This window comes from Camarhynchus parvulus, chromosome 9, assembly GCF_901933205.1.
Source record: "Camarhynchus parvulus chromosome 9, STF_HiC, whole genome shotgun sequence".
NCBI lineage: Eukaryota > Metazoa > Chordata > Aves > Passeriformes > Thraupidae > Camarhynchus > Camarhynchus parvulus.
The window spans coordinates 15,467,550-15,483,646 of record NC_044579.1 but is presented as its reverse complement, the minus strand read 5'-3'; the positions used below and the strand labels follow the sequence as shown (position 1 = coordinate 15,483,646).

Here is a 16,097-nt window from a genome sequence, read left to right as displayed (position 1 = left end):
GTCTTTGACGTAAATAGTTAGCTCCAAAGCAGCAGGTGGGCATGTGACAGCGCAGTGCAGGCTGCCACCCCCGAGGTTGTGGCGCTGGCATCAGGCTGTGTGCTGGGGATGGGGGCCAGCCTGGGGTGCCCTGATCCCGGGGTCAGTTTAAACATCCCCTGCTCAGCCTCGGCTTTGTTTGGTCGATGCTGTCACAGGGGTGCCGAGGGACCTCCCTGCAGGCTGGTGGCTCCATGGCCCTGGCACGGCTGCAGCAGCCGCAGCTCCTTCCCCGGGGTGTACAGAACAACTCACCGTGCCCGTGTGCCAGAGACCAGCAGTGACACCACAGCGCTGCTCCAGAGGGAGCCTTCCTTCCTCAGCACAGCTGGACCCAGAGCCCTGTGCAGGACCCTTCTGGGGCTGTAGAGGGGCACAGCGGGGTGAAGAGCTGGTGAAGCACGGTGGCTGCAGAGGAGAAGGAGCCGGGCTGTGTTTGAGAGCTGTCCTCGCTCCCCCCGCAGCGCAAAGGCCCCAGTCCAGTGCCCCAGTGCCAGGGCTGCCCCTGCACAGCGGGACCAGGGCGGTGCTGGGGCTGCACACGGGCCCGGGGACAGTGCCCGGGTAAGGACAGGGGATCCCGGGAGCAGCAGCATGAGAACGCCTGAGGATATTGATACAAGTGCTGCAATGCTTGCGGGAATGCTGCTCTCATCCGTTTCCTGTGCTGTGGAGTCAGAGTGGGCTCGGTGTGTGGCTGTTGCACTGCTGTACGGGCTGCTGTACCTGCTTCCTTGGCTTCCACAGGGCTGTGGCGTTTGTTCTTTCTGAGCTTTGTTTACTGTGTTCTGTGACTACATCGGGGCGTTTGCTGTGCATGTTTCCTTACCGTGAATGTTGAAGCGTGTGCCTTTGTCTTTTAGTAAAGACGATAAAAAGGGCCAGGCCTGCTTTGCACATTTTTCTGCATTTTCATGAGTTTTATACTATGACCTTTGCACTGAAGGTGTACTGTATGAACTCTGATGGTACAAATGAGGGCTGAGAGATGTACAAAGAACTGTATAGTCAAAAATAAACCTTCTTTTAAGTGCACAAAAGCGGGCTTTGTCTTGCACGTGGGAATGGAACTCAGTATTTTAAAACGCCGCCACCTAAGCGGCGGCGAGTGGAGCACGTTCGGCGAGCGCCGCAGGGGTCACACCGCGGAGCTGCCCCGGGACCGCTGCGAGCTCCCCGGTCACACCGCGGAGCGGCCGCGGCCTGAGGGCTGACGGGCGCCCAGCCTGAGGGTCTCAGCTGAAACATCCCGGCGGCCCAAGCCGGAGCGCCGGCGCTGCACCTGCCCCGCTCCTGTCCTTGCCCGTGTCCCCGGGGCCGGGCGTGCCCCCGCGGCGGCCGCAGAGGCCGGGCCTGGTTCCGCCGCCCCGGGCCGGGAGCGCTTCCGCCCGGAAGGCGCGGGGCGGAGCCGTCCCTGCCCGCACCCGCCATGGCCGCGCGGCTGCTCCTGCGGGCGGCGCGGCCGCTCCTGGCCGGGGCCGGGCGGGGCACCGGGCTCGGCACCGCGTTCAGCACCGCGCCGCCCCCCGAAAAGAAGCGGTGGCTCCGGGCGTACCTGGAGCTGCAGCGGCTGCAGGCGCCTCCGCAGCGGCGGTGAGCGGCGGGAGAGGCGGGCGGGGCTCGGGGAAGGGGTGCGACTGCCCCAAAAAGGGGGAAATAGAATGTTTAGGCCCCGTCTGCTCACGCTTTGGAGCAGAACGGGTTGAGCTCCGCAGGTTGGCATAGTCCGGGTTGAACGGGGCAGGCAGACGGGGATGTGGAATCGACAGTGTCTGACCCCAGGGATTTAAATATTGGGTTTGGCATTCAAGCTCAATTTCATTTCTCGTGCCCTTTCGAAAGACGCGGGGCGGGTAACGCGTTCTTTTCCTGAGCTGGTTCCCCTCCCGCGCCCGCAGGTCCGAAAAGCCCAACTGGGATTACCACGCGGAGATCCAGGCCTTCAGCCACCGGGTGCAGGAAAACTTCGCCCTGGACCTTCTCAAGACTGCGTTTGTTAACCCCTGCTACATCGAAAGCGAAGAGGCGAGGCGCCGGCAGCTGGGGCTGGACAAGGACGCGGTCGCTCTTCAGCTCCAGGACAACACCGACCTTGCGGAGCGAGGGCTGCACTTCGCCCGCGCTTACCTGGCGCAGTGCTTTGAAGGCGCCTACCCAGAGTTACCTGCAAAGGGCATAGAAGCACTGGTTAATTTTCTGACCAGTCAGGAACTTGTCTCTTATGTGGCTCAAAACCTGTCCATACAGGACCTGGCGCTTTGCAGGGATTTTCCTGCCCCACCAGACGTGCTGCAGAGGACGTTCCTCGCTGTGATAGGAGCCCTGCTGGAAAGCAGCGGGCCCGAGAGAACCGGGATCTTTGTCAGGGTAGGTTCAATGAATGCTGGTTTGTACCTGGATGGGGAGAGATCCAGGGAGGTTGGCAGAAGTTTGACAATACCTGTAACAAGACAATTTAACAAGGAGATCTGGTGTGGTAGTGATCAGCTGGGGTTTTGGGGGTTGGGGATTTTGTTGGGGGCTTTTTCATTAAGAAGGCTGATCAAGTACATGAAATCATACCCTTCTGGATTATGATGGTGATATTAATATTTGCTGAAAGTTGCTAAGGGAAAGCATTATATTCCATGCACTATATTATCAAATAATGAAATTACTCCGTGTGAGATTTCATATATCTTCAATTTAGAAAAACTTTGTTCTATATATACAAGGATGAATTCATAGGTTTTGCATGTAGGAGTGCAAGCCCCTGAAGATATACAAAAATGTTTGATTGAAATTCAGTGTGACAAAGTAGTTTTAACAGCTATTGTTGTTTCAGTCGTCTTTTTCACTTGTTATTAGTTTTGCAATGGAGAAGTGTTTGTTAAAATGTTTTTCCTGATACAAGAGCATTGAGAGGTGTCTGTAAGAGCATGGAGCTCTTACAGACAAGAGAGTGAGCCCAACAGGTGAACGACCCGTGGGTTTGCACATTCCCATGTATTGCCCCAGCTCCTCTGCTGCCACAGCTTGTCCCTCGGGCTGGAGCTGTCCCTTCTTTGGGGCTGGGGCTGACTTTGCCTGGGCACAAGTCTGTCAGTGGCTACACCATAATCAGAGACTCAGAGCACTGGGATGGGGCACTGAGGCAGCTTTATCATTCATTTCAGCGGTTCGTTGTCACTTATTGTCTCTTCATGTATTTTCATTAGGAGACACCAGAATCTCAAGCCATTAATTATAACTTCTAAATTTTCTTGTTTAGGACTTTTTTATTCCCCAGCTGATTGGAAAAGACCTGTTTGAGATCTGGGAAGTTGTAAATCCTATGGGCTTACTGCTGGAAGAACTGACCAAGAGGAATATCTCTGCTCCAGAACCAAGAATTACCCGGCAGCTGGGAGTCAGCACAGTTCTGCCAGTCTACTTTGTTGGGTTGTACTGGTTAGTGCAATATTAATCTAAAGTTAAATGACTTTAATTGGAGGAGTGGGAAGGAGGGAAGATGATCTCTTACTTTTCTACTCATGGTTTTTGGTCAAGTTGTTCCAGAAAAGAAACATGATAGTAAGTTCCATATACAATGAGCCATTTAAGCATTGGCCATAGCTTGCTGTGGTGATACATAAACAGTCTCTGACTAAGGGCTCCAGAGGCTGAATGGGGTGCACCAAAGAGCCTGGGTGTGTTCTGAGTGACCTGACACAGGAACTTTGGGAACAGCATAACTACATGGCTTGGGAGGGACCACAGCTGTATCCAGGAGCTTTGGCAAGCATAAAGAGACATCAAGGGAGTGAGATGGAAGAGAGACTCATTTTAAGTTCCAGAGAAGTTTTTAAATTTGAAAAGCAGCAGCACTGTAAACAGGGCCATAGGAGTGTCTGTGTCCAGGCATGACTTAGGAAGTGCCAATTGTCCTGGTGCATTTGTGTCAGGTGTGGTCAGTGCCCAGCAGTGACAGTGCTCCTGTGGGGCAGGACAGAATCCACATCTCTGCTGCTCTCCTAAAGGAGCTGCAGATGAACACATGCCTTAACTTCTTCTGCGTTACCCTGCTTTGGTTTCTGTACCTTATAAAATGTATCTTATAAAAAAGAAAGGAACTTGGATTGTTTCTCGTCAGGAATCCCTGGTGTCTCTTCATGAACTGCTCCTATTTAGTGTGTGCCCATAGGTGTTAAACAGACATGAGCACATAATTCACAACAAAGAGAGCTTCTCTGTCAGTCCTTTTGAAAGAGTTTGAAATGCTTCCTTACCAGGGGAGGAGAAAAGACAAAAGCACTTCAGTTCCTGTTTAAGCTAGCCAGAGTAACGAATTTGCATTTTTTATCAGGGCTGACAAATTGAATACTGTAGAGAATCAGTGCTGTGTTAGTAACCTAAATGAACTGAGTGGTGTTCTCCCAGGACACATTTCTGATCTGAGTTTCCATTACTGAATATACAATTACTTACCTTTGCAGGAAAGACCAACAGGAATGTTTCCATTGTGTGTATATAAAAGTCAGTGTTCACAGACATTGGAGAAAAACCAGTCTGTTTTACTCACAGTACACAGCAGTGCTCAGGGTTTTATGATGGAAACTTTGGTTTTTCATGGTTTTAACTTTGTTTTTTTTTCCCAAGTGATAAGAAGATGTTAGCTGAAGGCCCTGGTGAAACACTGCTGGCTGCAGAGGAGGAGGCTGCACGAGTGGCACTGCGGAAGCTTTATGGGTACACAGAGAACAGGAGACCTTGGGATTACTCCAAACCCAAACAAGGATTGGCAGCTGAAAAGGCAATCAGCAGTAACTAGATGCTAAAAGACATTTCTGGTGTGTCTTAAAAATCAATGGCTTCCATGCTGAATATAGGTGTATTTGGAAAGGCAAAATACCAAAAGACCAGTTTGTTTTTCAGGTCTTCAGTGCTTGAAACTTCTGAATCATATATGGTGTTAAATAAAGTCTTTTCCTTTTGCACACTGTTTAGTGTTTGCTCATTTTCCTAAATGTAAAAGAAGTGCCCTTAATCTGAATTTTTGCCTTTTGGCTCAGAAGTTTTTCTGTGCATTGCAGGAGACCATCTTTAGTGATGTTTAATAACCTGTGACAAAATCTCACTGTACAGAAACAGCTTTCATGAATGCTTCCTCTGAGATTGTTTGGAGAGGATTGTTAATAAGCTGAGTTGAATTAACATATGTTACATCAGCCTTTGGATTGCATCTGGATCAATTTGTCCTTCACCTTGTGAAAACATCAGGTATGATGATGATCCTGACACTGTTGGGGATTCAAACTTTGAGGTCTCACTGCTTTCATCCAAATTTTATTTGCCATGCACATTGGTTTCTGTTGTTGGAGCATGCTCTGAAGGATTTTTAAAACTTGTAAAAATGCCTCTGCTGCAAAATGAGAAATAGTGAAAATTAGGATCATCAAGGCCTGAACCTAAAGAAATTGGAGAACATGATTTCATGATAGGCTATGAGATAAGCTTTTTCTTTTTTTCTCTTTTTTTTCTTTTTGGTACTTTTTCTGCTTAGTCCATGTTCTTTCATTTAAGCAGTCCCACGACAGAAGTATTGGATTCAGTGAAATCAGTGTTTGTCTTGTTTGCAACATCTGTAGCTGTTTTAGCTCCAAATGAATGGAAAGACACTTAGGAATAATTCAGGTACCTGCATGATATTTCTGTTAAATGTCATAGAAACTCAGCATGTCTACCAGAGGGCAACAGATGTGTGAGAACTGCAGCTGTTTTGGAATACTTTTCTTAAAAAAAGAGTGAGCATCTATTACAAACTTGTCTGAGCCCTGCAAGGAAGAAGCTGGACGTAGGACCAAGAAGCTGGATGTTCAGAAGTGTTTCCTGCTTTGTCCCATTGTGAGCACTGATTGTAAAGGAAGATACCAGGTAAATGAATGTGCCTTCACTAAGAGGAGAGGGAGAATCAGGCTGATGGCCATTGATAGTGCTGTCCATTGCAACACATCCTTTGCCTTTGGCCCACAAGATGGATTTAGGGAAGGACACTTGGCAGCCAAAGGTCCTGGCTGCAGCTGCTGGGCAGGTCTGTGCTGTGACAGTGAGTGCTGGCTGTACCAACCCAGTGGAAAGAGATTTATTGGTGTTCTGAGCAGGAGGAGTCTGTGTGTGACCCTGGATGTCTCCAGCACTCAGTGCCCTGCATCTGCCCGGTGTGGAACGCAGCTGGGGCTGCAGAGCAGCGAGAGCTCCTGCTGCCCCTGGCTGAGAGGGCACACCAGGGAGGGCTGGAATGCAAAAAGGAGGGCAGGAAGATCAGCCCAGCAGAAAATATGCACAAAATTGCTGGTGTTAAATGAAAAATTCCACCTAGGCAATCTGTTACCACTTACATAAAAGCCAGTAAGGTCACTATATTCCAGGGGAATAAGAGCAAAATGTGATAAGATGGTAAAATTACTCATGCTATTTTTAGTTTCCAGATGAGGTTATTGCTCTTTACCTATTTTAAAAGGACAATAGTGAAGGAGGATTTTTCACAGCCCAAGTAACCTACTGCTTTTATATACATATTTATGTATTTTGAGATGGAGAAGCAAATTTCAGTCAGTTTACCTTTAAAAACAATTAAGATCTGCTTCCTTTGGCTTTATAGTTTGGAATGTGAGCATAAGTCCTAGGAGAAGTGGAATACTGTGCTGGTAAAAGATGAGTGATGCATGATAAATCAGTTTACTGTGTGGCACATGTATGGAATGTATTAAGATCAAATGAAAAGACAATTTGGGGACATGGAAAGAAAGGGCTGGGTTTTTATAGAGGTGTTGACTGAAAAAGGAGTTTTTATATGAAAATGTGTCCCATTTTCAAGTTTCTAAAGGTCAGAAAAGCAGTTTATGTGGTATCTGTGCTTTAATTTCTGACACTCATCATGTATATCAGGATCTACAGCTGTGCTAGTGAGATCATTTATATAATTCAGGTTACTAACCTTTTTCCTTGTTTTTTGAATCAGTAGCCATAAACCATAGCATAGTTAAAAGATTGGTCAGACCTACAGAAATCACTAGCTATAAAGTGTGGTGAAAATGGCAGCTCAGAAACATTGTTCGTGAAATTCCATGGCAGTTTTGTCTGACAAGTGCTTTGTGAGCTGCTTGCATTGGCGCTGAGTACAAGTGCATTTATGTTTTCCCGTGGTTCTTCCTTTCACAGTCACATTTTATTTATCTTTCAGCGAGACAACAGATTGAGCAGACTGTCAATAATGACTGACAGAAAGGAATCAGGACATTTTATTCTTGCAACCCATTGAAGAACTAGATTATTGTTGCAAAAATTACATTTGTAAACTCACTAAACAGTAGGAAACACTAGTAACCTAGACTTGCTTTTTCTCCAAATGTTAGGTAAATCCAGTGTTTGAATGGTCTTGGATTACTCTTTCTGTCATCTACATCCTTTGTCTTTTTTTTTAAGTGTTGTAAAAGTAATTTTATTTTGAGAAAGGTAAGAGAAGTTCTATTCTATTGGTAGCAGCTAAGTAATTGGAGAAAAATTTCTTAATATGCTTCCATGCACTGTTGTTAAGTTGCTTCTGATCTCAGCAACAGAAGCTGCTCTGTTGCTTCTCTGTGTCTTTGCTCCTGTGTCTCAGCAGTTCAGTGATGTGACTGAGCACCCAGTTCTATCTCCTTGCTTTCAGCTGCAGCTTCTGGTTACGATAACCAGATGTTTTGCTTCAGTTTTCTCTTAACAACAAAAAAAAAAGTCCAGGAATAATTCTTGTGTGAATTGTTGCTGTGACTTAAAGGCAGGAGATGCAAACAATAATTTCACAGTTATCTCTGTGTTAATTCAGAGTTTGAAGTTGCTGGTGAAAAGTTAAAGCTTTTACTGGTTTATGACAATTATTTTTTTACTTCTTATAACAATCTCTTGGGTTATATGATAAATCAAAAATTTAAATGAGGTGCTGTGGTGTTATGCTGCTATACAAAGCCATGAAGAATTCAAAACATCAAAAGATGTGTTGTGATTGTATTTTGCAGGGCAGAGGGAGGGGATGATGCAGTACAGGAACATAAGAAGAGCCCTACTTTACCTTGTCCTTAACTTTACTGAGTGCTGTGGCAACTTTAAAGAGACTCTGAACTATTTGGGTTCTCTTACATCAGAGCTTTGAAGTTTAATATTGAGAGATGCATTTAGTGTTGAAAAGCAAACACTTCTCAACAAGGACAGATTGGTTTTTTCTTTCTAAATGAATTCCCCAGATGTAATGGCACTAGTTTTGCATTTTTCCCTTTTCAGCTTGCCTAAGAAACTAAAGATCCAGTGCTCACCAGTTGGTCAGTAAATAGCCCCTGCTGTAGTTTGAGGCTGCAGAGTGGGAACAGCTGCTCTGTGTGACAGAATCAGAGCATTATTGAAGGCACTTGGTGATTCCTGAATGACAGGCACACTGCAATGCAGCTCTTCATGGTGTACATAGAAACTGGGCTGCTCTCCTTTCAGAAAAGGGTACCTCTAGGGAGAAGGTAAACATCATCATCCCTGTCTATTTCTGTGTAATAAGTGTAATGTTTCTGCCAGTCTGTGGCAGCTGTGCTGGGGACTGTGCTCCTGAACTTGCAGGTTTTTAATCAAACATGTTAATTTTGGACACAGTAATTCTTTTGCTCCTGTTGCTTCAGCTGGGAACAATTACAGAACCTCATTTTTTTGATATGGAAATTAAAATGTATTTTTTACCTCTGGAACTGTTCATCGTCAGTTGTGCTCACTTATACCAATGTTCTTTATCAGAAGAAATCTTGATTTTACTGATGTTGGTGGAATTTTACATTTAATTGCAATAAGATTAAAATTTCATTGAGTTTTGAACATGCTTCAGGGCTCCCCTTTAAGGGGCATCTCAATAGTTCTGGAGTCCTGTGTTTTCTCTTAGTCTGGGATGCCTATATAAATCAGAGCAACATTTGTATTTCTAACTTGAGTAACATTTTTAGGTAAGTTGTTACCTGACTTTTTTAGTTTAGTACTCTTTTTCCTGAAGGCACCATTTTGGTTTAAAGCCCCTGATTTTGTTACTTTATATAGGAAACCAAAATAAATTGCATCAGTATGTAGGCATTTCTATTAAAAATGTTTTTTTCAATAGTAATTTAAATTACCTGGCCAATGTTTATATAGCATTTCTGAATACTAAAAATATGCAACTTGCAAAAAAAAGTTCTGAAACAATGTTTCTGCCTTCAAAGAAACTTAACACTGTTTAATGCAAGTTGTTTCAGTAGACAATGGTGAGCTGTAGACCTTTGCTCCTGACAAGAGGTTCCATAGTTTCATGATTCCCACATATTTAGCCAAGTATTGAATCAAATCTTCACTTTGTCAATGCCAGTCTGTGTGTGTGGCTTTTTGTAGGCTGTGCTGTGCACTTGGGTGGGGAGGGAAAGTGCCCCTGGCAATTTTTCAACCTTAGAGAAGGGAGAAATTAAATACTCTTGTCTGGTGCAGGATATCAGGTTTCTGAAGTCACGAAGTTTGGAACTTTTAAAATGTTCTGCTCTCACTTATTTGACCATTTCTGGAGAATGGTGCCACATAGCAGGTAGTCAGTGAGGAGAGACCCACTGCCATGCTGAGACAGCAGATTTATGGGGATGTATCCAGACTTGGGATGAATATCTCTGAGGTAATGCAGGGGATATTGCCAGGTCAAACAATGAAGCCAAGTGGAATGAAAAATCAGTGTGCTTGAAGGCTGAAGGAAACACACAGGTGGAGCACCACTGTCTACACTAGACCTAAACCTATGACAGAAAATTCAGAGTAATTGGAGTTCAAAGATAGCATTCTGAAACCTGTTCTTGTGGAGGATTTCCTCCACAGAGGCAGTTCTGCAAAATTAAGAAAATACTGTTGAAACTAAGGAAGTGTCATAGAATTAGTCATGTTAGAGCAGTATTAACCAGGGGAAGCATTCCCACCACCAGAGGGCAAGGATTTGTCTAAAAGGTCTGGTGGTTAAATAAAGAAATCCAGTTACTTTAGTGGTTATTTCAGTAGCACTAGGAGGCACAGCTTTATTCTCCAAGTTACTGGCAAAAAGGTGAGTATTTAGGATGACAACAGAACAAAACAATTTGTGAAAATCAGTCCAACATCAGAGAATGTTTAAGAAGGAAAAGAGCCCAGACAGAAAATGGCTTCAGTAGTTGAGCTAGTTGAAAGCTAATGGAAATTTTTTATTCTCCTAAATTTGAAGTGATGGGAAGTGGAACTGTTTATAATAGTGCATCAGGGAAAACACAGTACCCTAATCTAAAAGTGTGTCTGAAGGTTTCCTATCCTATTACACAGACCTTCTGATTGAGCAACAACTGTGACAATGAGCTTGGGAGAGCTACTTTTATAATTCGATTAGATTTTCATTACTAGGGAGGTGATGGGTTTAGATTTGAATTATTCCCCTGTCATTTTCTGTTTATAATATCAGAGCACAGTTCAGTTTTCTTTCATGTTTCTTTTGCAGTAAAGATATATGTTAAATATTTAATTCCTACCTCAAATATCATGTGATGCTATTTCAGCATGTTTTCAGTCAGGCAGTTTTCAACAACCTGTGGCCATCAGGCAATGAGACAACAATTGGGGAAGAAAAAAAAGGATGACATTCATATTGACACTTAGCAGATCCCCCTATGGCAATTCATTATTGCTTCTACTGCTGCTCTGATTACTTTAGAAGGAACTTAGATGCCCACCCAGTTTCACTTCAGCCCCAAAGCATTGCACATTTTTTTCCCAGCTGCTGGGAATCTGCTCTGACAGTGTCCTGTGACCGCAGGCACAATGTCCAAGTGAGCTTTGTGAGGGTTTCTTTGATTCAGGCTCTGTGCTGCATGACCAGCAGGCAGACTGCTGAAGTTCATGGAAATCTAGACCAGAAGCAAACTGATTATGCCCAGGTTTCAGAATTAGGTCATTTCATAGTTTATTTCTTTGAAAGTTTCCTTTCAAACCAATTAGTTCCTAATTGGTTATTTCAATTGCCCACTGCAAGCTCAGCTGTAAGATCAAGTGTTTAGGAGATGAACACGGATCAGGTTGAATTTGGTTGATCTCATATGTAAAAACAGACTATTTAAAAATAAGTTTGAGCATTTTTTTTCTTGATTGGAGTACTATACTCATCATTTCCTAGTACCCAAAACCATCAGGGATTAAATAATAACAACAAAAATAATAAAGTTTGATAAAATTTGGAATAAGCTTCCAAATTTTACTTTAGAGAAAAGCTCCTCCTGTTGTAGAAAGGATTTGTTGCTAGTGACAGTACACATTGCTGAGCTATCTGACTCTTACTAGCTAATTTTTGAAACCTGCAAGGAATAATTTTATGCTTCAAGATAATTTCCAGTTTTGAAGCATAAGAATACATCATTTAACATGAAGATGTTATTCCAAGGAGATGTGACAAATGGTTATTTGGATTTCATTATATAACGGGATGAAACTGCTTGTCTAGAGCACCGAAGGCAATTGTGGGCATTGCCTGGCAATGCTGGGGGACTGCAGCAAAGAAACAAAACACAAGCACTCTGAACATTCACTGACTGTTTATAATGAGAAAATACAGAAAGGGCTAAGCCTTTTGGCAGGTAGGTTTGAACAGTGATCTCTGTCCAGGAGTGTAAAATGAGTTTACCCTGGCAAATGCCTAGGTCAGTATGAATGAAAACTTTTCAATGATTACTGTGAAACCTTTCTCTGTTAATTGTTGCTTTGCTTAAATTGGTTCTGTTATGAGTGTTTACACTCCTAATCAGCAAAGTTGTAGTGCAGCAATGCACAAAGCTCCTCCATCCCCTCTATCTCCTGCCTGCACATGTGCCCACGGCAGCTGGGCAGATATCTGTGCCACAGAGGGACATGCAGGGAGGGACAAGGACCTGAAGGTTTCAGAGCAGTATTTATAAGCTGGCTATGAATACATCAAACTGCAACAATTGCAAAGCTGGACCTTTATTAGTAAAGCCCTAGGGTCTGAAACAACCACTTGCAAAAAGGAGCAGGATGTAAAACCTATGTGTATTCATAAAGTGGATCTTGATAGTTTAGGAAAGTCAGGGTAAACTGAGACAAGAGATGTAAAAAGTTATACTAACAGGGTAAGAAACTCTAACAATTACAAGAGACTTGATTAAAAGTCCTACTTTGTAAGAAATACTATGGTTTCCTAACAGGTTCTGTAATATTTTTGTTTCCTTATTTGTGATGATTTATTAACTGTCATGTTCCTTCTCCCCACCAATTTTCCTCATCCATGGTAGCCCAGAGGACCTTGCTGGTGAAGTTTTTTTCCATTTGTATAAAATCTCTTGGACATCAGGGATGCATTTCTCAAATGACTCTGTTTATGTCAGTAAGACATTGCTATTTATTCTGCTGTTATCCCAAATTTTTCATTCACTGTGCTGCTTCAGAATATTTATTAATTCTCTTGCTGCCCACAAACCAAACCAAGGTTTTGTTCTGTTCAGGCTGTGATAATATTCTGAACACTTACTCTTTTCCCATTTCTGAAACCCAGGTCATGGAATTTTACTGTGCACAACATGCCATTGATTATTCATTTGTTTCTGGTGGTTGTTTCAATGTTGGGGTTTTGTTCTGTTGTTTTTCAGATTTTTAAAAATTTATTTAAACATGTAATTAGTAAATATTAAATATTCCAGTCACGTATGAAAAACGCTTTTTTTCATGTCAAGACATTTTGGTTAAGTCGCATGAAGATAAGCATTTTTCTTTTTTATCTCCTGGTTAAAAGAGAGTTTTTCTAATTGACAAATGCTTTCAAAACCAACCTTCTCAGTTGAAATTCCCACATATTGTTTCCAAGAGACATGTCTGTCATTGCCACTTCAGCAGAGAATGCATTCTTGAAAGAAATCTTAATTTTTTCACAGCTGTTTGTAACTACAAGTATGGCTTGCAGTGTTAAACACAGTTCAAGGCAAGACACTGCAGGTGCTCTTGCTGTACAGGAGAAGGTACAAGAGCCTGAGTGTCAGGGGATTAATTTTTCTTGTAAACCAGTTACTCTAAACAACAATTTGAAGGTTTGTTTTTGTACTTCTGAAGAAAATGACATGGAGAGAAAGTGCTAAGCCATTACTAGGTTTAGTATTATTTTTCCTATGTATGGATTGAGATTAGGCTTCTCCTGCAGAAAACCTCCCCTAAGAGGGTATTTGCAGCTACCAGGGATTATCTATATCCACTCAATGCAGCTGCAGGAGCCTGTGCTACATTCTCTGGGGGATCTTTTTGTCTGTTGTGCATCTTGTTAGTGCTTTTACTTTTATCTGTTATTGCTACCAGTCATAAAGCCCTTCTCTCTGCAGTCTGAATGAGACAAATTCTCAAAGATTAATGGAAAAAAATCTTGGTGACAGCATCTCAGATTTTAAAATTACAGTAGTGAGAAACATTACACTAAAGTTCATAGAATCGGTTTTCTTTTTGTAGTTGTCCTCTAAAATATTTTCTTTCAGAAATGGGGTGACTGAAAAACTTAATTTTCCCATATTCACATGACATAGATTATGTTCTGTATTCTTCTAGTTGAATGTCTGACATCAAAGAGCTGTGTTTCCTGTATTTCCCTCTTTTGTTATGTCCATCTCCATTTTTTACTCAAAGATACTGTTCTTTTCCATCCCCTTTCGAGTCCAAATGGATGTTTCCATGATGTTTAGCTATTCTGACACTTGTTATATTCATTGCTTTGTGCAGTGGAGTGTACAAAACTTTGTTTATCAGGCAAGACTCAAACATTGCTCCATTGGAGTCACTGATTTACAATCTCAGTGATTCAGATCATGCAGTGCATGACAGGTATTTCGTGACCTGTCTTGGGAACTGTGACTCTGCACCTTTTTTCTTTCTTTTTTTGTCCTTTTTCATTCTTTATGTAATCAGGTTGCTTAGAGAATTAGAAAGTTATGGACCTTTTTTCTAGATTCCAGTTTTAGACACTGATCAGGGTTACCATGAGCACCGAAAGATGTCTGCTCAGAACAGTTAATTCTACTCTAGTGCTCCCCAAATCAGCCTTCAAGTAATGTTTATTAAAATAAATAAAATTCTAGGGATGTATGAAGGAGAATATGTTAGTTTTGCAAAGTGTGGGCAAATAAAAGAACACTGGCTGAATATGCTGTTTCTCCTATCTAATTTAATAGTCTTTCTCTCACTGAAGGTCTGTGTGACATTATTTCTTTTTGCCCAATCTAAGGCACTTCTAAGACAGCACTAACCAATAGCAGTTTCCACAAATTAGACTGACTAATCAATAATTTAGATTCATTAGTGGAAAGCAACAAAGGCCTCTCTTCACTCCCATGGGAATTTTACAGAAAACAAGCAGGAAATGCTCATCATCGAGTGGAAAGGGTACTGAAGAACTGAAATTCAAAATACATTGGGCTTTAAATACAAATCTCATTTATAGGTCAAGAAATAACTTAAGTCTTTAAACTTTAATGTGAAAATTAAGTTGTTCCTGCTCAGAGAGCTGGGAGAGCATTTCCTGGTTCAGTACTTCATGTAGCCAAATACTACAGAAGTTGTTGGGGTTTAGATGTCTGTTTAAATTCTCTCTCTCCCTCTTCTAATTTAGAACCAAAAGAGTTGAAGAGTTGAACTATCTTACCACCACTGAGTTCTGTCTTTCACATTTGTGTCCTAAAGATGGGGTTTTTTTGCATCCTTGTTGTTTTGTTCATATGAGTTCCACAACTTCTTTCTTCTACCCATAGACTCTGGGCATTGCCAACATTCCTGTGGGATGTTCCAGCAAATATAAAATATTATATGACTTACCATTGTATTTCTATTGCTGTAACAGGATCAAGTATGAATATACTCTGTGGTTTAAAGGGTTCCACTCACCTCTGGCATGTTCCTCTGAAAGGATGCATGAAACAATCATTTTACCAAAACTTCTGTGACAGCTTACAAAGCATCATTCAACTACAGGGTTTTATAGATTAATGATAAACCAATACAAACCAAAAAACAGTAATAGAAACATTGGCACATTCTCTAAAAATGTACTGTAAAGATGATAATAAAAATTAAATGCATTGGCCTTGCATACAAGATATGCATTCCTATGACAGATATTTTGCCTTCACTGCAACTGTATATAGGCATGTTCTTTCCACTGCCTAGTCTGTGATTACAAACTGGAATATGATCTTGTACACTTAAGGCACGATGGAAATTCGAGAACTGTGTCAAATAAAGGGGCAAAACTGAAATATTGATAACCTTTCAACATCACTGGCCAATCTAGAAAGCAGGAAGAGAATCATATGGTGACTGAAAGCCATCTCCTACCCCATATTGCTCCAAATGAATTAGGTGTATTTCACACAAATAAAAGATGACATTAAAAAAATACAGACCACTAACTTGTTCATTACAAAAATTCCAAGCTGATGACACTGTGCCTTTCTCTTCATTGTAAGGTCAGTTTCTTATTCACAGCTGTTAAGGGTAAAGGCAGGGCTTTCTATCATTTACCTTTTCTTACTATATTAATGTCATAGCAGTGGGTGGGAAATGTCCAAGGGAAATGGCATTGCAAGTAAAAATAATGTTGTAATTCAATCATATTTGTCTGACCATTTTCTTGCATTGAATTGTCCAGATTTAAGTAACTGTCAACAGGCAGCATGATTTATATAACCATTACTATGACTCTCTCTTGTTCTGATATCTTACCAAAATGTATCTATTCATTAACAAAAAAGCTACTGCTTGAGTAAGGCCAGGCACAGACATGCTAATTTATGCTCAGTGGACTGAACCTTGAGTAGAGCATATCAGTGAATGTTCTGGCTGTGTTCTTTCCTAGCATTTTCAGGAAACCCTTCACATACAAATATGAAGTGAGGTAGCAGTTTACCCCGATCCGATATACCTAATCCCAGGATTAATTCTGTGTGCCCATCAGTGGTGAAGCAAGATGGATTTAATAGCCCATTAGCCTTTCAGCATGATAATTTTCACGTCAC

General features: G+C 42.2%; 1 protein-coding gene across 1 annotated transcript; it reads left to right on the top strand.

Annotated features, from left to right (window-relative positions):
* The first annotated feature begins 1,466 nt into the window (after nucleotides 1–1,466).
* Nucleotides 1,467–7,754, top strand: MRPL44 (mitochondrial ribosomal protein L44). Its single transcript, XM_030954845.1, has 4 exons — nucleotides 1,467–1,632; nucleotides 1,938–2,406; nucleotides 3,290–3,468; nucleotides 4,657–7,754. The coding sequence occupies exons 1-4, from the start codon at nucleotides 1,469–1,471 to the stop codon at nucleotides 4,826–4,828; spliced, it is 984 nt and encodes a 327-aa protein (XP_030810705.1). The 5' UTR covers nucleotides 1,467–1,468; the 3' UTR covers nucleotides 4,829–7,754.
* The last annotated feature ends 8,343 nt before the right edge of the window (nucleotides 7,755–16,097 follow it).